Here is a 25,009-nt window from a genome sequence, read left to right as displayed (position 1 = left end):
TCAGCATCCCCCGGGCACAAGGAGGTGAGGACAACAGTCACCAGACTCCCTCCCACTCTTCTTCTCCCTCTCCGGAGATGGAGCAAGGCAGGAGTGACCCTGTGTCTTCATAACCACCTGGGGAGCTGGCCGCAATCCAGTCGAGGACTCCAAGTGTCCTAAAAATATATCGGTCCCCACCCCAGGGTCTTCTCCCAGCCCCCACGTCCAGAAATCCCTGATAGTAACCATATGCCACCCCCAAGTCAGTTCAGGCAGCCTTGGCAATCGTCAGTCACAGTTGCTTGTAATCTTCAGGGAGGTAGGGCGGTGCCAGAAGTGACCGGTTTCTTTATCCACATCACCCAGATATAAACAATACTGGGGAGTCGTGACAGGGAACGCCTTCGAGGCCAGTCGCCCTGAACCATTTCTCCCTGAGTGAAGTTACCCTCAAGCCCGGGGCCCTAATGGCTCCCAGGATTTCGGCTTATTATTCTTATCTGCTGCAGGCGAAAGCACCTCAGGGAAAGACATTTTTGGTGCCCTGTTCTGGATGGCTCGGTAATCCTCTCATTTACATACACAGACAAGGAGATCAAAGGCTCTGGGGACGCAAAAAACATGTCAGGGCTGGGACTCGGACATCCATTAGAGCTGACAAATGCCCTGTGCTGCCAACGGACGGCCAGATAGCCACCCTGGGGACAGGAGAGCTGCGAGGCAGAGGAGGGCGGCCCTGTGCAGGGATGGAGGCCGGGAGGCAGGGCTGGGAGCAGAGCAAGAGCTAGACCACGCGGGGCGGGGGGTGTGGGGCCCGGGCCCCCCGCCTCCAGCAGCACCCCAACCTTCCAGGCGGACAATTGATGCTTTCTCAGCCTGTGACAAGAGCCGTGCAGAAAAGCTGGTTCAAGAGGCCTTTCCCGGAACCCCAGGCGACTTCTGCATGGACCCCGCGAGGTCAACAGGCACGATGTAGGAATGCGTGGCCTTAGAGCAGGGAGGGCAGGAATGGGGACAGAGATGGGCAAGAAGAGAAACTTAAAGTCCTCAATTCTCTCTTAAAAATCGCAAGCCTAAAGCACTCACCTGGAGCCCAGCCTGTCACCTCTGTAGTGGCCATCATGTCCCCCCATGTCTGTCCCAGGCAGGAGTGCGCTCCCTGGGGTCCCCCGGGGGACAAAGGCGTCCCGGGAGTTCCTGCTCACGTGAAATTGCCCTCAACTTTCAGGGAGGTCACTCCGCCAACAGAGGAGCAAAGTGTCCCCGAGGGGGCCTGACCCTCTCCTGGCCTGTGGGAGGACACGGGCCACCATACACCACCCAAATAAGGAGAGGTCTTAGGTTTGAGGGTGTGTGTGTGAGAGAGAGAAACAGACAGAGTGAGACACAGAGAGACCGGGACAGAAGGGCACCTGCTGCCCCAGCTCCCCCAGGACCACAGCACAGAAAGCATCCTTCATAGATGCAAACCTGGAGTTCGAGTGCCGAGCTGTACTGGTGCCAGCAAATATTATTCTGGTTTCCTAACTTGTGTGCCCTCCAGGGGAGCCTCCTGGTAACGGCGTGGTCCGTGCTGGCTTCACACCGGAAGCCTCACTTGGACGTGGCATCACGTGGTACCCACCCGTGGGACTGCCAGGGAGGCCTTGTGTCTCATTCTGAGAGTGCCCTGCTCGGGCTGGGGAGACAGCACGGCTGCTTGGAGAGGGACTGGTCCCCCCAGCTGCTCTGGCTTTGCCCCTCGGCCCCTGGGTCCCTTGGTCCAGTGTTGGGCTCATGGTTAGTAGCTGTAGAAGGAAGCATTCAGTCAACTGAGTGCGTCCTCTTCTTCCTCGTGTGAAGCAGTCAGGATCCGCTGATGCCATCACATCTCCATCTGTCCCCACAGACCTCATCTCAACTTTAAAGCTTAAAAAGTGATGGCCCTACTTACGGATGGGTTCATTTAGAAATAATAACACACTTCCCTGTGGACAGTGTAACACTTCCAACACCCCAGACCCCCAGATCTATTTCCACTCATTGCCTAAAATGACATGTATTTGCAACAAAAAGTAGATGCTGCTGCAAATTCATAATTTAAATGAACAAAACAATAGAGTTGACAAAGCAATCCTTTTCCTTTCCTAAAGACTAGTTCCTGAGGAGACATAGATTTTTAATCAGAAGACAGTGAAGAGGTAGATGGAAATTTCTGCATGCCCCTGGGGGCTCTCTCCTGAGTGAGCCCCTCTCTCCTGAGTCCCGAGTTCCTCTCCCCTGAGTCCCTCTGAGCGCTAAGCTGTGGAGAGTGACGACTTTGTCCTGCCTTTAAAAAATCGTGCTTAGCTGCAAAAATACTATGTTTTCTTTCCATGCATACAGCTCCTTTGCTTTATTTTATTCATTATGATTGGGGTCATTTAAGAAGATCTCCCCTGTCTCAAAATAAAATACGGAAAAGAACAAGAGAAGGCAAGATAGGAAGGGGGAGAGGTTTCCCTGAAAACACTGGCCATGAGCTCAGGCAGAGATGCAGGAGATGAGAGGGGAGGTGGGCATGTGCAAGCAAGTGTCTGATCTGGAGGAACCAAGTTCTGGACAGAGAATGAAAGGATGTTGTAAAGAGGTGAGGGCAGAGTGTAAGTAATCCCTTCAAAAGAAATGGGAGATGGCCCATGGGGGGCCCTCTCCCTCTGCCAGCCCGGGGTGGGGGCCCTCTTCTGTGTGTCCCCAGCACCCGACGCTGTCTGCTAGGCCAACTCCTACTCAGTTGCTTTGTGGAATTACACAGCCCTTACTAAGCCAACTGCCCATGCTGTGCCCCACGCAGTGTGAGTTTCCAGTGGATGGAGACTGTCTCCTGGGTGTCCACGTTCCTAGGGTCTGGACAACACAGCCAGTCTGTGTGGATGAACACTGACTGCTTAATGAACCATGGGCTGAGTCAAGGTCATTTGAATGATATGTTTTCCCATGTGCCCTTTTGCTGCACAGTTGCTTCCCCAGGTCCCCGTGGGACATGACAATTGCTAATTGGCCACAGTTTGTCTCTTGGAAACATCCTTGTCAGAGAGAGACCCCCAAATGGTGGCCCACACAGCTGAGGCTCCTCAGAGCTGCCCTCACTGGGCCTCATGGGCTCTGAGCATCACTGACAGATGTCACAGACCGGACGGCCCTGGTGGCCCATCCCAGGGACCATGCCTGTGGCTCCCGGCAGAGGGAGAGATGCTTCCTGGCTTATCCAGATTTGCTGTGGATGCTGCCATGACCATCCCGGTGTTTACAACATCGTTTCTTAGATGAGAGCCCCCGGCCTCCAACACGGCTCCCCCATCAGCAGGGAGCGTGGAGAGATCCGGATGCCTGAGCAGCTGCTGGCCCCGGGCTGACCCCCGTGACCCCAGAGTTATCACAGGGATTCAGTGCTGCGGTGGGCCCAGGACCACCCACAGTGCAGCCCGGACAAGGGCGGGGGGTGGAGCAAAGAGGGAACCTAGGGCAGGTTCCCTGAGGCCCCTGGACTGGTGCTGGCTCCACGCAGGTGGTGCTCACTAAAGGCCCGCTGCTCGCCTAGACAGTAATGCAGACGCTGGCTGACGTCTCCTGGGCACGTCCCAAACGCGACCTCACTCCCCCTCATCACAGCCCTGGAGGGAGGTCCGGGTATTGTCCAGATTCCACAGCTGAGGAGACTGAGGGATGCAACAGAGAGGGGCAAGTGCCTTGCCTGGGGGCACTCCCCACCGGGGAAGTGACAGCCTCGGGATTGTCCTCCAGGTGTGTGGGGTCCAGAGCCCCCACCTCACTTGACTGCTGGGGACCGAAGGCCACTGGAATTCCCGCCAAGCCTCTACATCAGTGCCTGGGGTCCGGGGTCCCTGTGGGACATAATGAAGACCAGAGAGACCAGGCAGGACAGGGCTGAGGCTTTCGGTGTCAGTGGGGAGACTGACCACCACCGGTCCCACCCCAGCTCCACCCCCAGGGGACACCACCATCCACCCATAGCATTAGGGCTCGCCCAGCCGCAGGAGAAAGGACTTGTCCACACATCACCTCCCTGCGGAGGGTGGGGGGTGGTCGTGGTGGGTCCCAGCCGTTGTCTGAGTAAGGCTGATCGCAGTTGAATTAAACTCAAGGAACAAATCACAGAATCCTTGAGCCAGACAGAGGTCACTTCCTCCAGCAGTCCCCCTCCCCCACCTCTGTCCCTTTTTAAAAAAGATTTTTCCCAAATACTATTAGGTTGAACCACATGAAACTGCTAATATTCAATTATTTTTGACCAACAAAAATGGCAGTTTCGTATGGTGCAAGCTAATGCTTAGGAGGGTCACATTGCCCCAGCAGAATTTGCTGGGAAGCCCCAGCTGGAGCTCTGATATCACACCATCGGGCAAAACCAGGATCCATGGGAAGTACCTCGCTCCAAGCCCCCAGTCCGTGCTCGTTCAGTGTGTGTTGGGCGAATCTGCGTCACCCAGACCCATGTTAGCTCAGAAAGAGTTCCCACAAAGATGCAGGCCCCACTTAGGCATCAGTCACCCTCACCACCACTCGACTGTAGAGGACGCCCTGCAGGGGCCTCCAGCCACCGCCAGTCACCACCTGTGTGGTTTCAGCCTCCCCGCGGCCTCCTCCCGGGCCCGCTCCATTGCTTCTGCCAGCCTGCCTGGGTGTTATTTTGCCAGAAGCCTCAAAAGCATGCTCCCATCTGCTGGGGGTGGGGGGGTCCAGGCTCAGGAGACTGCCGCCCTCTTCTCTAGTGTATCCAAGACCCCCACCCCCACGACCACCCGGCCTCCCTGAACCTCAGCCCTTACAGCATCCCCACACCTGGCACCCTGCCCTCACAGACCCGCATCTTCCTATGACCTACCCACCCCCACGGCAGGACCACCCCCAGAACACACACCCCTCTGTGATATCCACTCCCCTGTAGCTCACCCATCCTCTTGGCACACCCACCGCGCTTTGATTTTTTTCCTGGTCTCCTGGGGAGGGGTCCCCAGCACTTTCAACCACCCCAGGAAGTGCTCCCGGCAGAACGGAGCAGAGTCACCCTGGGAGAGCCAGGAAGTTGGCGATGTTCCCCCAGATCAGCTCCCCTAAGTCTTGATTGTCACCCCTGAGAACTAGGGTACTCTGGAAGGGAGCTTTCCAAGTGCCCTCAGTGTCCTCAGTCACCCTAGGAGACAGAAGTGATTGCAGTTTTCACAGGAGAAAACAGAAGCCTGGAGAATTTAGGTAACTTGCCAGAAAGCACACAGAGGTCGGGCCTGGGCAGGAGAGATTAGGGGAGCTCCAGGCCCCGCCAACTCTGCTGGTCTGAGGGTCCTTTCTAGGCTGAGGCCTGGAACAGCTCGCTCTGCTCACAGGTGGCATCAGGACCCTCCCTGGACGGAGCTGATGTTGCCTAACCAAGTAGGCAAGGTGCTGAGAGCAGGTGCCAAGCCCCTGAAAATCCATGGGGCTTCTCCAAACACCACAGGGTCCTGCTCCTTTTATCCAGTTTTCCAAAGCTCCCCAGGTCCCAGGCTCCCTGTCACTTCTGAGATGCTCTACTGCCGGGCTCTCCTCCCGTTCAGCCAGGCCAGCACTTTCGAGTGGGCGAAGGTGGGCCTGGCTCTCGGAAGCTGTGTTGGAAAATTGACAGTTTTAAAAGTAAGACTGTCCTGATCCTTTCAGGATGACTCAGGGTACACTCATGGCATTGCCAGCGAACTGTTTCCAGAAAGCACGCTCTGCGGGTTCCCAGAGGTTCTCGGAAGGCTTTCCCAGCTGTGTTCCCCGCTCTGGGGAAGGACTGGGAAATCTCTGCCGTTCCATTTATGCTCGTTTGGCAAATCCTATTTCCTCTAGGAGGGAACAAAATAAACTTCACCTTGGCCAGTTGGGATTATAGACAGAGTTGGAAGAAACCTAAAAGATCATCTAGCCTTTCCTCTTAATTTTACAAACGAGGAAACTGAGGCCCAGAGATGGGCACAAGTGATGACGATGATGAAGACGACGGGGAAGCCTCAGGTCTGACCCCCATTTCCTTGCCTCCCAAGGGCGTGACCTGCACTGACACCTCTTTTCCTCCCACAGGGACTTTCTCTGCACCTGTTTTACAGATGAGGAAAGTGAGGCTGGTAAGAGGCATGACGGAGGTTCAGGGAGGCCCGCCAGGTCTGATCCCACGAGATGCTCTTTCCAGCTGACTTAACTCCCTCAAAAAGCCAGGAGACACAATTCTCAATTAGGGGGCTCAAGTGTAATGACACCTGTGTAAGACCCCCCCCCCCGGCAAGTGGAGAGGGTCCCTCACCCACTGCCAAGGCTCAGAATGAGTTACTGCTGGGGTCCTGGGCACCTGGTAGGGGACCCCAGGCTGGATTTGATCAGTCCACTGGGACCCCCTGCTTTCCAAGCAGGTGTCCGTGCCGTGGCCTGCATCCAAACCCTGGTTTTACCATATGTATGCTGGTGACCGTGGCCACTTAATACTGAGTGTTCCCTCATTCATGAAGCGGGCGCCCCAGTACCTCTTTGTTAGAATGGCGTAAAGATTAAGAGGCACAAAGGCAGGCTTACCGCCCAGCGCAGTGGCGGGCCCGTGGTAGGCGGGCAGTGCATTCTGAGTGGAGCATCGCTGCTCTTATCACAGGGAGAGAGGGCGGCCTGGAGACTCACAGGGATGTCAGCGTCGTGGAGGGAGGGGACACTGCTGGTGGGAAGTCATGCCCCCACTCCCACCCCCACCCCATTAGGATGCTGGTCTGGGCTGAGGGGAGGGGCTTGGTCACCATCATCCAGCCTCCCTGGACCTCCCACCAGCCTCCCTTGGCACAGGGACGATAAGCCTAGTGACGGCACATTAAAGGTGTGGCTGATAACCTGGTGGGGGTGCTATCTGGAGAGGAAATGGGCTGGAATTGAGGAGGGGGCGGTAAATGAAGCGCAGCGGTCAGGAGGCTGCTTAGAGCCCCAGGGCGGGACCCAACCCGGGGGTCACGTCATCCCTTCCCTGCCACCAGGCACAATTGCATCGAGCAATCCATCACTGACCCGCCTGGCTTTTTTTTCCTCCAAATGCATTAATGCATTCTCATTCTAAAAGATTTGACCATCAGAGGACAGGATAAACTGTGAGCCCCTCCCTTTTCCGCCCATGAGCCCCCCTCCCCATCCCGACCCCAGGTCAGGCAGGGCTCTCTTTGGTGAGTGTCATTCTCGTCCCCTTGCTGCACATTTACACACATGTAAGTGGGTGTGTGATCAGTTCAAAATTGTGTGCGCGTGTGTGTGCGCGCGCATGTGTGTGAATCACGCCATATGCGTTTTTCTGCACCATCCTGACCACCTACCCAACCCTGACCACCGGACGTGTCTTGGGTCCGTTTCCACATCGTATGGACGTGCCCCATTTGTTCGAAACACACGTGCCTTAATTTACGTATACCTTCCTTGTTGTCGTACCTTCAAGTTGTTTTCAGCGTTTGTGGTTTGCCATGACAGCACGTGGCCGTGAAGGGCATCGTACGTGCACCTCTGAGGACAAGGGCATGTTGAGGGGAGGGTAGTTTTCTAGAAGCGCAGTTGCTCCGCCACTGAATATAGGCATCCCAGATTTTGAGTGGTCCTGCCCAAAATGCTCCCCAAAAGTCTTGATCAAATGACACTCCCACGAGCACCAGAGGAGGGCAACCATCCCAGCACATTGTCACCAACATTACCGAACACTAGCAGTATAGCCAGCCGAGCCCAGGCCAGTCCTATGTCCACGAGTCTTCGGGTTGTTTAGAAACAAGAAGGATTCCTTAAGTTCCCTTTGCAGTATCGCAGGTACCGCAAATATTTTCTCCCCTTGTGACAGTTATTTAAACTCATTCATGTATCTTCCCTAAGCTCTCATATCCTCTGTGGGGTTGGCAGCTACTCCACCCCATGCTTCTGCATGGTTAGCCTGCATTTCTCCTGCAGAAATCCAGTAAAGATATTAAGTCACCCTTTTATTGAATGCTTATCATGTGCTGAGCTTTCCACAGAGGAGTGGAGAGGCACCGGCCCTCTTAACCGTTCCAGGCGAGGCCACTGCTTAGTGGGTGCACCTGACGAGGGAGGACTCAGACTCAAGGAGCTGGCTGACTTGCAGAAGGCCCCTCGGCTGAGCAGGATGCCAGCCCCCAGAGCCATGACCACTGACTCTTTTCTTCCCAGTCTCAGCCCCTTTCTGATGCGGCTCAAACCATCCTTGCCAAAGCCCCAACTGGGCTCATGTTGTTTTGGCGTTAATACCTTACTATCTATGGGATGTGGGCAAAGAGCAAAATACCAACTTGTCCCCATTCATTCATCTATTTGTCTGAAAACTTTCTGCATTCCAGGTTCTGTGTTGGGGCCAGGGATGTGGTAGAAAAAAGACACAGCCCAGCTCAACAGAAGGAACTGCCAGGCCAAACCATGCCTCATTTTGCTTTATCATTTTTTCACTTACTTAATAAGCATGTGTGGATCACCTGCGATCCAGGAGGCACCACATATTTTTCTTAATCTTAGGGATGGTCCATGGGATAGGGCGGGTCTACTGTTTGACGCCAGGGGCCAGAAATGAGTAAGACCTCACCAGACCTCACACAGGAGCCTCGGGGCTGAGAAAGAAGCAACACAGCCAAGAAATAATGCCAATGACAAAAGGCTTGCACAATTCTGTGATTAAGCCTCCTCTCCAGGTGCCCTGGTCTGGTTAGTTACGCGTGCAAGCAGGCCCGCCCGTGCACGCACACGTACACCCTCGCATGCACACGCCCCACCCCTCTTGTCCAGCCTCCAGGACAGAGGACACATATTCTACTTGCTCTCTGGAGAGCAGAGGGCACACAGCCCAGCCCAGCTGTGCAAGACTAGGTCCCGGTGGTTCATGGGAAAGGCCATTCAGTCCAGAGCAATGAACAGGAAGCTAATTTTAACCAAGAGTCTCAGAGTGACCTTGACACAGAAAGAAAGTCTCCAGCAGAGGCGTCCCTGGATGGTACCTTCATCTTCCAGAAGACATTAGGCAGAGATTAGGGACCCCGCCCTCCCGCTTCCCCTTCCCCGCAGGCGATGCTGTCAGCTCATGGGCAGCTCTCCCCTTCACCTCATCAGTCCTCAGTAATCTGCCTTCAGACCCCTTGGGACTGGCTCCCATCAGCCCCTGTCAGCCTCTGCTGCCCACAGGGACCTGGTGGCCTAGGGGCCAAGCCGATTGGAAATGGAGGCAGATGGTGGGGCAGACTGGGCGCCCACACTGACTCCCCAGTGACCCCAGGGAGATGCTGTCCGGCCATGGCCCAGACAAGGCAGGGAGCATTCGTGTACTGGCCTCCTGCTACACACACGACTCTGTGCCTGAAGTTTTTTGCACATTATCTCAGCTCGTCCTCAGCATCCCTTTGAGCTAGTACCCTTGCGTCTATTTTAAAGAAGATGAAACTGAGGCTCAGCGAGGTTAAATAATCTGCCAGGGATTCCACAGGCAGAGCCAAGAGGTGAAGTAGACACTGCCTGGTTCCTCCAAAGCCTGTCCTTCCACAACAGGGTCGGCAAGTGGCCAGGGAGAGGGGCCACAGGGGTCTGGGCCCAGCCTGCCGGGGATCTGGGGCCGGCAGCTCCGACTCTACCCCCAGCCCTCCGCGTGGCCGGCAGCCTCAAACCCTGACCTCTCTCATTGACCCAAGGAGCTCCCGCAGGAGTCCTGGGTGCCTGAGCTTGGCCGGCGACCTCACCTCTCACAGCCATGGTTTTCTCATCTACAAAGGGATGAGAATTTGCGACGGAACCTCCTTCTAAGGGTTGTCGTGCGGGCTAAATGCGGTTGTGTGGCGAAGCAGGAGCACCGTGCCAGGCCTAACAAAGGTGGGCGGCGCTGTCCCGGCTTCCGAATCCGCGCGTGGGCGTGGGGATGGGACCCGCGCGCTCCTGGGAACCAGGCCTACTTAAGAGCCCTTTGGGAACAGGTCCTTGTCTTCCTCATGGCTGGATCCCTTCAGGGCCAAGCAAGGACCCAAGACGTCACAAAATCCCTGCAGGTACCAGTCAGACCTCTCTGCGCACCTGTCCTTCTGCCCACAAATTTCACCTTTCCCCCAGGACCTCCTGGACTTTCCCCGATGGCTATTTTTAGGTGTTCAGCTGCTGTCAGGTTGAAGTGTTACCCTGTGAATCAGCCACAGAGCTCCCGACCTCGAGCCAGGGGCCCCTGGCCACCTCCCCTCTGTGGCACCATGGTTACTGTCTCACGGATGAGACCCCATCCGCCCGGCGGCCCCGTAAGCGCCAGATGTTTCTCTTCCTCGCTTCTCTCCACCAGGCACTCACAGAACCTTCCTGTCATCCTCTTGCAATGGTTTGCTTAACCTATTAAAAGGACTGCCCAGCAGGGCCACTTACGCCCCACATGGGTTGTAGCCCCCACCCCTTTTTCATCTCAGTGCTATTTGCTGGGTCCCACAAGTGCAAGGCACGGAGCCAGGAGCCCAGGGTCCGTGTTCTGGCCCCTCCACTCTGGTGATGTGATGGTGAGTGGCAGCCTCAGTCTCGCTGTCCCCTCTCCCCCATTCCCAGGACGAGGACACCTGAGAGGCTGCTGTGAGGAGCACCTGAAGCCACGCAGAGCAAGGGAAACCTCATGTAAACTGTCAAGTGCTGTGCGCCTGGGGGCCCCATTCTCTTGAGTGTTTTAAAGGCACTAGACTCTCTTCCAGTAAATGAGTAGCTATTCTGGCCTGTTAAGAAACAAGGTTTTCCAGGGAACCAAGTAATCTGATTTGGAGAGTTCTCAAAAACAAGGATTTCTATTTAGAAACACCTGGAGTAAACCGACATCTGCCCACAAGAAATAAGGTGAGGTGGACAGAGGAAGGACCTGGCCCAGAGTGCTGGGCTCTGGGGTGCGGACCCCGTGTGCCTGGGGGTCTTTATCTAGGCCTCAGTTTCCCATTTGTGAGAGGGAGAGGGTGGAGGGAGCATTGGGCTGGATGACTGATTTTCAAAACAATTTTAAAGCCACACTCTGTTCAAATAACCCTTATACAGCAGCTGGACATGTGACCCAGAGGCAAGGGGAGCTGCTGAGCTTGAAGTGGGTGGGTGGCCTTCTCCCTTCTGCCTCCCTCCCTGAGAGCCTCTTGCTCCTGAGAGCCCACGTAGGTGCCCAAGGCTCCAGGAATACTTTTTGAAGCATCGAGACCAGATTCCTTCCGAAAGAACAGTTCAGAGTAGTGTGTCCTCACTCCATGATTTACCAGCTGTGTGGCCTTGGGCCGGTTACTTACCCTTTCTGTGCCCCAGTTGCCTCATCTGTAAAATGAGGATCACAGGATCTACCTCTCTTCATACACGAGAGTGTTGACTGATTATGGTCTATTCAGCTAAGAGTCTACACAGGGTGTCAAGGTTGGTTGTTTCTTTAATCCAGAAGACTTTACGAGCTCATCTTGGCTGTGGGATGTGCCGACCAGCCTAGGTCAGAGGCCCAGCTGTCTTTTCCCTGGGCAAAGGAACCCCCCAACCCCCGACCTCGCGCCGGCCCCAACCCGGACCCGGAGACCGAGGATTTCTGAGGTGAGGGCGCCACCTGCTGGCCCCACTTAAACTCTCCTAAAAGGCCTGCACCGTTGTGCTGGGGCTGAGGGCTGGGTTTCCATCGGAAACCCAATGTCCTCCGCGAGTCCCCGGCGGCGCCACTCGTGCAACCACGAACGTCATGTATGCGATGTCCAAGCTTGTCACCAGGAACGAAACGCGAAAGGTCAGTTCTCGTGACTTTATTACAGAAAAGTCCCAAAGTGCTGGAGGCCAGTCTGGGTCAGGGCTACCTGCCCGCAGCCAAGCAAGAGGAGGCTCCTCCGAGCCGAATGGTGGGGAACCCAGTCCTGCTCCCTGGGCGGCCTGCGCAGGTGGGAGCAGCAGGACCCAGGCCACCCGACTGCTCGGTTTTGGCGAGAGCACAGGAAGCCTTACAGACACAATGTCAAACACTTCGGAGTGTGCCGGGCACTATTTTGAACACCTTACCGGGGCTAACTAATGTCATCCTCGCGAGGAACGTACGAGGTAGGTACAACTGTGGTTCTTCCCCGTTGTACATACGAGGAAGCGGAGGCAGAGAGAGGCAAAGTAACTTGCCCAGGGGCACACAGCCAGAGAAGGGTGCGAATGCGGACGGATCCGGCTCGGAGTCCTGGCTGAGACCCCCCTGCCAGGCCCCTCTACCTCTCATTCCTCATCCGAGAAACGGGCGTGCCAACCCCTCCCTGCCTGTCCAGCCCGTCTGGCGCCGAATGAGCCGCGAGGTGAACACGCCTGGTCAGTCACGCGGGCGCGGTCCCCCTGCGGGGCCTAGGGCTGCAGCTCGTACTGGCCCTCGGTGGCCGTGTGGAAGTCCTCGAGCACCGACTGCAGGAACTCGAAGGTGGGCCGCTCCTCCGGCCGGCTCCGCCAGCACTCGGCGATGACCCCGCTGTACAGCTCGGGCGGGCACGAGTCCGGGCGCGGCATGCGGTAGCCGCGCTCCAGGTTGCGGATGACCTCTGGGTTGCTCATTCCTGGAGGCGGAGGGGATGCGGCCGCGGCTGAGGGACGGCAGGGTGCTGGGAGGCACCAGCCGCCTTCTCCCCCGCTCGCAGGCGCCACCTTTACATGTCCCTTTATTTGCTTTTCATTGCTTGGCGAACAGCTGGAAACGAGGCTGAAGATTATCTCAATGCGGGGCAGCTGGCCATGGATGGGACCCTACCCTGCCGCACACAGCCGAGCATCACTCGCTGCACGGGTGCTCGGCTCAGCTGGGGATCGGCCCAGCCGCAGGCTGCTGGTCAGCCCAAGCCCTTCAGACCCGAGTCTTGGGGGCCGGGGGTTTACCACCGGGACGGGCTTTCAGGAATGCACCCAAGGGGTAAGGCCAAGGGAGGGACCACCTGCTCTCAACAGAGGACAAACTAATTGGAGGAAGCAAGTTCAGAGCTTGACCTTAATTCTGGGTTTGCAGGCTCACTGACCTCTGCTGGATCAAGGGGACACAGCCCTGCTGCCAAGATGGGAGAAGGGACAGAACCTCACCCCCAGAGTGGCACACTGGTGTCTGTTTCCACCATGGGCTACATTCTGACCTGTAGGCGGGCAACCCCAGGCGCAGAGGATGGACTATTAGCCCTTGCAGCCGTCCCAGGATGGCCCTGGGCCAGGCTGGGCACTGCAGGACACAGCCACCTACCTGGGTAGGGCACGCGCCCGTAAGTGACGATTTCCATCAGGAGGATTCCAAACGACCACACGTCCGCTTTGATGGTAAACACCCCAAAATGGATGGCCTCCGGGGCAGTCCACTTGATGGGGAACTTGGCCCCTGTGAGAGAGGCCATGAGCAGATTGTGAGGCCACAACTGACTGTCCCCCAACTCCCTGCTCCTCCTCCCTACCTCCATCCCCGCCTTGCCTTGCAGGGCTTGGTCCGCTGTACCCAACAGAGAGGCGTGCAGAGAACCACTCAGACACCGAGCACACATGAATAGGTGTGTGCAGACCCTGGGGTCCACAGCACGAAAGGACACTGTGGATAAAATACGACCCTCATCCCCCACTTTGGGTCTTTGCCTCGTCGGCTTCACTGGGCACCAGCACATGTTTCCATCTGGGACGGAAGAGTCCTTTTCCACCTCCCGTGGGCCTTGTTTACGAACAGGAACCCATGGCTTGGGCAAGCCATTTAACTTGTCCCTGCCTCAGTTAATCCTTTCCTACAAAATGGATAGGGTGACATGTGACTTCTGTACCTCCTGGGGTCACAGTGAGGGAGGAATTCAAATCCTGCTGCTCCCTGAAGCCCAGGGGTTGGCCGCAGTCCTGGTTGGGGTCACAGCAGACTGCGCGGCCCGGCCCTTCATCACAGTCCCCTTGCCTGGCTCCCTCACCTGAAGTTCCCTCAGGGAACAAGTCATAGCCATCCTTCCTCTGCATCAGCTGATTAACATGCTCAGCTAACATCACTCGCCAGCTTGCAAAATGTACCTGATCACTTCAGAGCTTCTTGTGAAGAGGATTTTGCCTCCATTTTACTAACGAAGTGAAGCAGAGTGCCCGTGGAGCCCTGGAGCCCGTGGTTTGAATTCCTAATCTGCTTTTGCTGCTCATACTTTAGAAGTGCTCTCCAAAGTGTGTTCTGTGAACCCCTGGTTCTGTGGGAGGTTAACAGAAGCTAAGCAGAAAGAGTATCTGGAGCTCACGTTCGTTCGGGAGGCACCACGGGAAGCAAATGGACCCTGTTTCTTAGCTGCAGGACTTCTCAGTGCCTTTAATATGCTGGCATGCACTGGGACTCTCCAAGAGGGGGCTGGATGGACTGTGCAATGTCCCCAAACCTAATCCCTCACAGAGCTGTTCCTCAGGAGGCACTGATGCTCTGAAGAGCACATTTCAGGAAATCCTAAACTAGCCGGAGGCAAGCAGAATTGGGAAGCCACACAGCTTTCCGATCTGCTCACAGAGGGCTCTGCTATGTGTGACGAAAAGCCCAAGGGGGTCTGGGGAGTTGGGGGAGGTGGAGCCCAAGGTCTCCCTGTGGCTGGGGGCTCCGCTCACCCTCCTGGGCAGTGTATTCACTGTCGATGATCCGGGCCAAGCCAAAGTCACCGATTTTGCAGCACAAGGTCTCAGACACCAGGATGTTGGCCGCCCTCAGGTCCCGGTGGATCGAATTCATTCGCTCAATGTACGCCATTCCTTCCGCAATCTGAGGACATGGGCCACACGGTGAAGGGCAGCCTCTGTGAGAGGAAGGACCCCACTCACCCTCGCCACCAGCCTTCACCCCCAACAGCCTGGAGGGGGGCACAGCACTTGGGGGTTTGGTTTAGTTTTTTGGGGGCAGGTGTGGAGGGGGTAGTGGTGCTGGACAAGGAGCAGACTCCTGGGTGGAGCAGAAAGATGGCTTCACTGCTCCCCAGTGCTCTGAAAGCCCCGGGAGGCAGAGACCCTATCATCAGAGCAGGGGCCCCCATGCCCCTCACCCCCCTCCTCTCCTTCCAAGTGTCTGCAGGGGAGGAAGGCGGCAGAGTGCAGGCAGGAGAAAGGAAATTCTCTAGAGGGAAGGAGAAGAAAAGGAAGAGGCGTGAGGGGAGGGGAGGGCCGGAGGGGAGGCAGGGGAGGGTTTCATCTCCTCAGCAAGTTAGAAGCACTGTTCCTGGAGCAGGGACCTTGCGTTGGAGTCACTGCTTAAGCTCCGTGGGAGAGGGTCACCATCCTGACCTGGAATATGAGGCAGGGGTCCCCAAGGCCCGGAGTTGGGGTGAGCACTAGGTGGGACCTGGTGGAGGACTAACCCAGCACCGCCCACGGAAGGCACCAGGGAACATGCGCAGGATCCCGGTGGAACAGAAGCCACTGTTTCTGTCCCAGATCACCAGCACCGGGCCAGGAATAGCTGTCTGTCCTGCCCTTCTAGCTGAGGAAGCTAACTCGGGCCTTATTCACTGAACTCCCAGTGGATGGAGGCAGAAACTGAGGCAGAGAACAGAAAACCCATTTCCCTTCTCAGGCCTTCTCAAAGCCAGCACTGGAATTGGTCCTACTTCTCCTTATGTTTCCATTGCATTGGTTCATTCATTCATTCATTCATTCACTAAATCATTCCACCAATACACATTTATTGGTATAATACTGTGGGGACTGTAAAGCTGACTGGCAAGTATCTCATATCTGGGCAGCATTTAGCAGCACTCATCCTGTTAACAAAGACGACTAGACTGTGCTCATGTATAGATGTACTATATAAGCAGCATCAAAATTTTTTTTTAAAAGGTCAAGCAGGACCAGATCTGCTTTCAAGGAGAATCCACCGGGCACAATGCTAGGAGAACACAGGAGCGAGGTGCCCTCTGCGCTTTCCTGTCCAGAATTGAATAGAAGTGACCTTGACCCCATCTCATGAACATCAATTAGGATTCTTCCAGGTGAAAAGAGAGTCGACGGCATCCCAGGCAGAGGGGACAGCCTGGTCAGCGGCTCAGAGGTGTGACAGGACAGGGGGAGCTGCCGCGTGGCTGCAAAGTGGGCCCCTGGGCTTGCGGTTGGAGGGGAGCTTTGCATGTCATGCCGTAGAGCAGGAAAAGGGGAGCCCAGAAGGCGGGAGTGCATGTGTGTGCGCGCGCACGTATGCGTGTGTGCATGTGTGTACGCGCTTGTATGTGTACGTGTGCATGCATACGGTGAGGCATTAGCATGATCAGAACATGGTTTAGAAGCTATTCACCCACGAGGTTCTGATTTTCTGGTTTCCTAACCTTCAAGATTCTTGACCACACCTACTGACAAACTCAGGTGGCTTTTAACATCCTTTGTCTCTGGGGGACCCAAGGTCTCCCAAAGGATTGACTGAGAGACAGTGGAGAGTGACAGAGGGAAACGAAAGAAAAAGGCGCAGACAGGCTTATCACTGTGCTGTGGTTTGAAACCGGTTCCCAGCGTTAATTTTCCGAGACCATCTCGTCAGCCTGTTCAGCCCGGTCTGTGCTCACCTCAGTGGAAAAAAGGCGGGGTGACCTCAGTTCCTGCCCCGATACTACTAGCAGATAACGCCAGATGCAGTGCAGGGGGGTGGGCACGATGGGGAGAGGGTTCCTCTCTGTAGCAGGATGTGTGTGTCTCACGGGTGGACCACAGACCAGAGCTTTTCAGCTGAGAGTTCCAGTTTTAACAGACACACACACTCGGGGCCACCAGCTGCGCTTTCTTGCTGGAACCCTCAGCCTAAATCCCCGGGGAGGAGAGTTTCCTCCTTTTTGCATCACGAGGTCTGAGTCTACAGAAGGCATCTGTGGGCACCATCAGAGGGCAGCAGGACGAGGTCACAGCAGAACCCTGGCCTACCGTGTGACGTGGGATTCGTGGGCACTCTCTGGGCTTCACACACCATCCTTTCTCTCGATCATCCTTAGCAATAGAACCCACCTCCTTCCTTCATGGCTGCCCAGGAGAAAGACTGCATTTCCCAAGCTCCCTTGAGGTTAGAGGTGGCCAAGTGACAGGGGACGTGGGAGCAAGTGTAGTGTGTGACTTGGGGACCCGTCTCTAAAGAGAGGGAGGTGGGTTTTCGTCCCCCTCCTTGGCTTCTTCTTGCTAGCTGAGGGCAACAAGATGGGAAACGTGAGCGGCCACCCCAGGCAGTAAGATGACCTGCTAAGACCCAGCGGGCAGAAGACACCAGGGTCCCTGTGACTCTGACGGGCAGCCCCACCCACCTCCCCCGACTCTGGTGTTTACACACTGAAGCCATGATGACTCTGGCTTTTCTGTCCTTCACAGCCCAGCCCAAGCTTAACGGACATGACCTCTAAATGGTTGATTTTGTTAATCCATGGGGCACGGAGGAGAGGGCCTGAGGGCCTGGTCCACTGCACTCGGCAGCCCACAAACCTGGGCTGACATGTCGATCAGCCGTGGGAGGGACAATCGGCCACCTTCATCTGTCTTCAAGAAATCCAGCAAGCACCCTAAGGAAAAAGATGTTGCAACTGCACTCTCCGCAGAATGACCCAACTCTGGCTGTGCCAGCCTCTCGGGCAGTGGGCTGTTCCCCACCCACAGGCAGGAAGTGACTGGTGGCGCCATCAGATCTCTCGTGCCCAGAGCAGAAACCCACCCACAGCGGCAGGTGCCTCTGCTCTACAGAAACTCCCAACCCAGTCCTCACAGATCTGAGGGACACAGGCTAATTGATCCAGCCCACGGCTCAGTGATCCCCTGTGGGGGTCCCCGGGCCAGGCAAACCCACTGCAGCAGAACAACCACTGCCTTCTCTGTCCCCCAAGCCCAGTCCCCGCCCTCAAGCTTCCCCCCCATCGCCCTGCCTCTGTCTGAGGGACACAGCCCCGGACAGGTCACCACCTCGGGCCATGTACTCGGTCACAATGTAGATGGGTTCCTTTGTGACCACGGCGTAGAGACGGACCAGCCTCTCATGCTGGAGAGTTTTCATCAGGTTGGCCTCACCCAGGAAGGCCTCTGGAGACATGGTTCCCTCCTTCAAGGTCTTGATGGCCACCTTGATGTTGTTTTTGTAATAACCTGAGACCAGGGCAGGAGAAAATGAAGAAGCCATTCAGAAGACCCACAGGTTGTGAGAGGTGGTCCCTTAACCAAAACGTACATAAGCTTCCAGGGGCTGAGAGGGCACTGAGGCCAGAGTTGTCCCCCCTCACCCCCTAGGAAGTGGCTCTGGGCTGGGATGACAGCTCCTGAGGGCAATGCATGTGCTGGCTTTACCCTGCGGGATGCCAGCCTGCCCCGGGCTCCCTCGCTGGCCGGGAGACCCAGGCAGTTGAGGAACTTACCCTGCCTCCTTCCCCTATCACGTCTCTTCTACCCCTGGATAGCTTCAGTGTGGACGCATCACAGCCCACGGCAACATTCTAGAGGAGGCAGAGGTGGCCTGGGCCCTCCTCCCCGCTTTCCATGCCCTGTGAGCTTCCTTTCTCTCCTCGCAGACCTGCCCCTGCACACTCTCCCCCCATCCATTAGGTCCCCGTCCACACTGAACAGGAAGAGACAAGTCATAACTCGAACTTGCAAGGACACAAGGCACCTCAGGTATCAGTCCTGGGTGCTGGAGGATTCAGGGAGGCATCAGGGTCCTATCTTGAAATCATCCCCCAGAGACATGGACCTTTCCAGGGATAAATTAAAGCATTGTCTTTATATTCTGATCGTGCCCGCGGTGACTGGCCATACACTGTAACTGAAGGGGGGCCACAGGGATTAAGTGACTGCAAGTGGTGGCTTTTGTCTGTACCGGAGTCCTGGAGCCCCTGGTTCACCACTCGCCATGACCCAAAGCTAATAGGAGTTAGCAAAACGTTCCAGATCACACATGCATCGGTGGCAAAGCCAGCTCTGGGCAGTGAAGAAGGAAGCAGGGAATGGACTGAGGCAGTGGGAGAGCTGGATTCCCCTGGTCCACCACCATGTGTTGGAATAATGTGGGCAAGTCATTTAAGGGTTCTACACCTCCGTTGCCTCATCTGTGAAATGGGTATATAGCCTCTAGCCATTCCCCCTCACAAGCCTTTAGGGGAAGCATGATGCCCTGTGCAAACCCTGAGACGACTGCTTCAGGACGCGGGGCGGGGACGGGGTGGCTCCCATGTGCCACATACTCACCCATCCAGACTTCGCCAAACTGCCCAGACCCGAGTTTCCTGACCAGCTTCAGAGACTGCCGGGGGATTTCCCACTCATCCTGGGCCCAGGGGTTCTGGGGAGCCAGGCTCACACAGGGCTGGCTCAGCCTCTGGCACAAACCATCCGCTTTCTCTGCATCAGGGAAGAAGGGATGGGGCTGGAGGCCACCAGCGTAGCCAGCCTCGTATCGCTCCTCTGGGAGCCGTACCATTCCCAGCTGTGTCCCCACCTTCTTGCCAACCCCATTCTCAGGTCCACCTGCGCACAGGTGCACACCACACACCCACGTCCAAAGAGACACACTCAGCTCTCTGCATTCATTCTGCATAAATCAAGACATGCTGTCATTGTCCTGTTGTCTCTAAGGCTGGAAATACTGGTCACTCTCCAAGTGGTTGCGTGTTGAGCCAGCAGGAGTGAGGGACACAGACTCTGAATCACTGTTGACAGCTGTCAACACCTTAGGTCCAGCCTTGGGATAATCCTGCTGCCCCCAAGATGGCACCACCGATTCACGCCATCTTGAGGTCTTAGTGATAAATACAAGGGCTCCTCTGGCACAAGTCCCTCCACCTCCAGAGGCCCCCCTCTTACTAGAATAGTGATGCACCAAAGCCTGGAGTGTGGGGAAGGTGCTCCGGGGGGAGATGTAATAGCCGCCTTCATCCAGGGAGCGGATCTTATAGTGTTTGATCACCTCCCCCTGCGCGGTCACATCCTTCACAGACAGAGAAAAGGTACCTAGAGGGTTAATAAAGACACACGCATGAGAAGCAAGGCACAAAGAGGGAAAACCAGGACTGGAATCTGGGCTTTATTTCGATGCCTTGAAAAAAAGTTCCCCAAATTCTGCTCCTCATTTTGACCACTGCTCTCATGTTACCTTTTCCTTCATCTTAACCTCAGCCCTCCTGGAAACCTCTCCTATCAGCTCCATCTGACTCTGTCCTTGACGTTCCTCCCCCAAATCTCCTAAAACTCAGCCAGGGAATCACAGAGCACTGGAGCAGGCGGGGTGTTCTCTTAGCAATCACGCTGTCCTCCTACTTGGGCACCTGGTCATTCAGGGACCCTCTGCCACGGAATACTGAGAAATGTGGAGTCGCTGGAGGGACTCGGAGATTGACTCATTCATTCATTCCAGCTGAAAAGGCAGACTCTACCCGCACATGCAGTAGCAAATTGTAACCTCAAGCACTCGTGTCCATGGGGGTGTGGAGATCATAATATGCCATTTCCCAGAGGTTCTGTCAAATTCATACACACGGATGTGCATTCCATCATCTATGCTAATGTTTGCCTGCAGACTAGGGGTAGCAGGTGGCAAGAGTTAAGCGCCATTTAGGAGGCAAGAGTTTCCAGCTGAGAAACTTCCTTCCATAAACTTGATTTTTTATAAAAAGCCTCAGCCTGGCTCTCTGGGTACCAACCCCCTTACTCTTATTTGGAAGACGAGAAAGCTGAGGCCCAGAAGGGGGACGTCGCTTGCCCCAGGTCCCTCCGCTGGTCAGTGACAGGTTCGGGGGGCTCCCGGGTCCTTCGTAAGAGCGCGCCTACCGCGAGCAGTACCACCCTCCCCCGCCAGGTGTCAGGCTCGGACACTTCTTGTCCGGGGTGTGGAGCTAGATTTTGCTCTGCGCTGTCGTCTTCAGGCGCTTTCCACCCCTGTCTATCACCCCATCTGAAACCCCTTCTCCCCTCCCTTGGCCTTTGCGCCTCTCTCATAGCCCACCTGCGAAAGGATGAGGAGAGGCCGTGGCCCCGGGGCGCGCCCTGCCGCTACCACAGCCCGCCCCGCGCCCGTGACCCCAGCCCAGCCCCCACGCTGCAGACTGTCTCCCCGACTTCGCCCCTGGTGGGGGCAACGCGCCCCGGTGTCTCAGTGGCTCTCGTGGGTCCATTCATCCGCCCACCACCCTAGTGAGGAAAAGAGGTGGTCTCCCCGGCCGCACCCCGCCTGCGACGCCCGAGGTCAGCGGAGGAGACCGGCTTGCCTCCACCAGCCCCGCGGAAGCTCGTGATTTAGGGCCCCTCTCTTGTCTGGGCTCCTCCAAGGTCCTGTACCAGTCATCTTTTTACAATTCGGCATTCCTTCTTCTTGATGGGGACCTCAGTCCTTCCGGCTCACAAAATCTGGATCCCCTGTCCTGCCTCGGAGCCGCATCCGGGCTGTGCTGGGCACCAGGGCTGGGCTCCCAGAGACTCAGATTTCTTAACCTTGGAAGGACCATCTGCCCTTGGACTGGGAAACCAGTCAGTCCTCACATCGACATCAGTAAAGTGAGGCTTGAGATTCTGATGGACCTCCGGAGGCCTCTGGGGGCTAGAACTCGCTCCCCGGCGTCTGACAGGAGTGTTCCTTACTGGCCTCACATCCGCTGACTGTGGTCTCCAGATACTTTGAAGTTCGGTGGAGCATGTGTGGGGTCCCGCAGCCCCAGCGCCACCTGACCCAGCCCAGCCTGAATTAGCTTGGTGGGGGCAGGGGCAGGGACAGGAGGTGACACTCCCGCCCTCAGAGAACCCTTCCTCCACCACACTGAGGTTTGGGGGAGGGGTGGCTTTCCCTCCAAAGGGCGCCTGAGAAATAAGCAACTTCTAAAAATATCATATCCGGGTGAAATGACATGATGTCTGGGATTTGCTTCAAAGTAATAGGGATGGGTGGGGACATACAGGAGTCAAGATGTGCTGGGTTGATCACTGTTGGAGCTGGGTGTTGGGTACAGGGTTTCCACTAGACTATTCGCTTTACTTCTGTATGTGTTTGAGATACACTGTAACAACAAAGCATTAAGTCATCTCCAGTGGTTCCCTTATTGTTTCTTGGACACAGGGGCACTCCCACTGAAAAAGCATGGTGGCACATCCCAGTACGTATGCACATGTGATCGGATGCATCCACTGGTTCATTTCAGGGAATTCCGCCCAGGCTTACCTTTGCTGGTTTCACTCTCTCTAATAAGAAAGGAGCCGGCCTTATTGATCGGAGCCAGAAGCTGCCTCTCAGCATCTCTCCGGCAAATTGACCTGAAGAACCACCTGGAAAAGAAAAGAGCAAGGGCAGGTAGACCTCAGAGAGTGGCCATACTCCTCGGGATCTGGTTACCTGAGCCCCCTCCCCTCAGAGATAAAATGTGTTCCTGTTGTCAGCCCACCCTTGGGCTGAGCCCCTCCCCTCTTGATGCATGAAATACGCCTCAGTCCCTTTCCCTCCAGTAGGTGAAGGACTTAGTGTTTTCTTGAAATGAAATAAGAACATTATTTGGTGCCCTTTGTTAATTCTGCTCTGCGAGATTGCATCTGACCACCTTCCCTCATAGCCCACCCTCCTTGGGCTCGGGTCTCTCAATCAAACTGCTGGGACCCTCAGAGCAAGCTCCTGCCATGTGCCCCCTGAGCATGGGCTGATCGGGGTGGACGTGCCCCGGGTCCTCACACCATCTCAGAGAAAGTGACAGGGCTGGAAATGCCGGCAAAGGCACCCTCTAGAGGGTAAGCATCCCTGGATGGAGACACCAGGCAGTGCCACTAACTGGTTCCAGCTCATGAGTTTGACAGACTCTGAGCTCCTTCAGTTTTACGTCCTCTCCAGTCCTGGTGCAGAGCCAGGCTCTGGGCTCCGTTCACTTAGTGCACGCTGCGTGAGTGCACTAGTGCCCTGGCTGGTGCTGTATGCAGGTGGGTTATGAGGATGCTGGGGGGGGTGGCTCTCCCATAAGGCCCCCATCCTGGAGCCCCCTGAGGTGCAAGCCCCCTGAGTCCTGCCCCTGGAAGCAGGGGACGAGAGGTGGCTGGTCAAGGCATGGGACATGGGAGGTAGGGTCACTATCAGGTTCGCCAGGAAATGGGCAGCTCTCAATTTACAGATGGGAAGAGTGTGGTGGGCTCCGAGGAGCAATGTCCTTGTGTCACACAGAGATATAAATGTGGTCCGGGACCCCAGACAAGCCTTTCCCAGCAGTTCCAAGCCCTGCCCCTCTCCTGCTCCCTCTGTGCGGTTTCACACCCTGCTCTGCTTTTTAGTCACTTTCTGGCTCCTCCCTGCATGGAGCAGAAGCAGCCCGCTCACCTCCGCTTTGAGGGGCCGTCTGTCCACTTACTTTTCCACTTCCAGGGTCTCCACTCGGGCCACAAAGTTGCTGGGCACGTAGCCTTCTCTTCCGGTGATGAGAGACTTGGCCAACCACCAGTCTCCATCTCTAAAAGGGAAAGAAATACAGAACAGGTACTGGTCCCACGGGCCTCTCTGGGCAGCTCACAGCCCACGCGGCATCTCACCCTGGGATGAAAAGAATTCACAAGGCAGGCAGCCCGGCAGAGGGAGGGGACTGGGGCCAGTGGCTCAGCGGCGCGGGCTCCCTGGGTTGTTCCAACTCACCAAGCATCCGATGGACCCAAGGTGCTCCCGGTCCAGGGAAGGAAGGGGACAACATAGGCCCCAGGGAAAGTGTGTCCACACAGCCTGACCCACCCAAGGGACCCTGGTCTTCTAGTGAGCAGCCTTCCTCTAGATTACTGGGACATGCTGAGAGTTTAGTGAGTAAATTGGGACTGGACAGGAAAGACAAGCGGGGCTGAGGACGAAAGGACGAACCAGGCGGCCCCCAATGTGTGGTCAAAAGGCCAGGGCCTTCGTGCTCCTGGCTCGAGGCCACGGCAGAATTTCAGGAACAAAAGCAGCTCTCAGGGTCCACAGGGCAAGCCCGACATTTGAGAGAGGGCAGACTTTGGAGGGAGAGACATCTGGACACAATTGACTCCAACCTAGAACTCTGATGGAGCAGCTATGGGTGTCAGGAGGGCTGCACGGAGGAGGTGACAATAAGGGTGGGTCTCGAAGGAAGAGTTGGGTTTTGAGAGCAGAGCAGGAGGTAGTGAATAGGAACCAGCTCACCAGAAAGACTTTGGAAAAGTATATGGGAGGAAGGCTATTGGATGAAGTTTAAGAAAATGCTGGGTGACTGGGCTGGGGCGGGGCACTGGAGAGGATCTTCCAGAGGCAGCCTGCAGGGCGTGGGGCTGGGGTCCGCCTGTGACAGGAGCGGCCTGCCAGACACTTACTCCTTCAGGATCTGCATCTTTTCCCCCTTCAGCATCTGCAGGTCCCGGTCATTCACGGCGTTGTAGTCATACAGGGCCACCACGAAGTGCTCCTCTAGAGTGAACAGGGAAGAGATGGCCACCGCTCAGGCCCACTAGAGTGATGGAAGGGGCTGGAAGAGTCCCGAAGATCTAGGGAGATGAGCTACGTGGACCTGAGGGCCGCAGACCCCCGTCTGGGAACCGGTGTTGGCTGACCCCTTATCACCTGGGAGGCAGGGAGCACCCCTCTCTTCCCCTTCTCCACCTGCCCCACCCCCGACGCTTTTCCAAAGTGGGGCAGTGGTCTGGGAACACAGCAGCTGTAACCCCGACCTGTAACCATGCCCAGGGCCCAGCACAGGGCTCTGCATGGCCGTGCCCAGACGTGACGGAGGTGGGGAGGGGGGTCTGGAGCTTGGCCTGCCCTCTTTCCTACGACCACTGCTAGTGAGCAGGGCTTTTCTGCACAGCTCTGGGGAGCCAAGACCCCTCTGGAAAAGGTCACCTGGAGCCCACTTAGCTTCCCAGGGGGTAGATGACTCTGCTTTGTCAGTAAGCGGGGCTGTTAACCCCATGCCATTTGAAGAGGGGCTGGAATAGATGATAGGGGCTCCTCTGGTTCTGAGATTCAAGTTCTTGTGCTGAAGGCAGTTCGTTTATTTCCCTCCCCTGGGCTTCCTTCCTGGAGATGTGACCTGCTTCCCACACCCACTCCCCCCCTCCTGGCAGGAAGTGAAGGATCACCCCTAACGGTTAA

The 25,009-nt window shown here is 56.2% G+C and overlaps 1 protein-coding gene across 3 annotated transcripts in view; it reads right to left on the bottom strand.

The window, feature by feature from the left end:
- Positions 1-11,744: 11,744 nt before the first annotated feature.
- BLK (BLK proto-oncogene, Src family tyrosine kinase) overlaps positions 11,745-25,009 on the bottom strand; it is a 53,147-nt gene continuing 39,882 nt past the window's right edge. For all 3 annotated transcript variants that reach the window (XM_064482502.1, XM_064482500.1, XM_064482501.1), the window contains exons 4-13: positions 24,232-24,325; positions 23,271-23,369; positions 22,106-22,209; positions 19,762-19,908; positions 19,147-19,299; positions 17,875-18,054; positions 17,404-17,480; positions 14,572-14,722; positions 13,208-13,339; positions 11,745-12,539 (exon numbers count right to left, since the gene is read on the bottom strand). In XM_064482502.1, coding sequence (XP_064338572.1) covers positions 12,334-12,539; positions 13,208-13,339; positions 14,572-14,722; positions 17,404-17,480; positions 17,875-18,054; positions 19,147-19,299; positions 19,762-19,908; positions 22,106-22,209; positions 23,271-23,369; positions 24,232-24,325 — 1,343 coding nt within the window. In that variant the 3' untranslated portion in view covers positions 11,745-12,333. The remainder of the gene's footprint in view (positions 12,540-13,207; positions 13,340-14,571; positions 14,723-17,403; positions 17,481-17,874; positions 18,055-19,146; positions 19,300-19,761; positions 19,909-22,105; positions 22,210-23,270; positions 23,370-24,231; positions 24,326-25,009) is intronic.

This window comes from Camelus dromedarius, chromosome 36 (assembly GCF_036321535.1).
Source record: "Camelus dromedarius isolate mCamDro1 chromosome 36, mCamDro1.pat, whole genome shotgun sequence".
Taxonomy (NCBI): domain Eukaryota; kingdom Metazoa; phylum Chordata; class Mammalia; order Artiodactyla; family Camelidae; genus Camelus; species Camelus dromedarius.
Note: the sequence above shows the minus strand (reverse complement) of the source record. Positions and strands in the feature narration are given on the sequence as shown.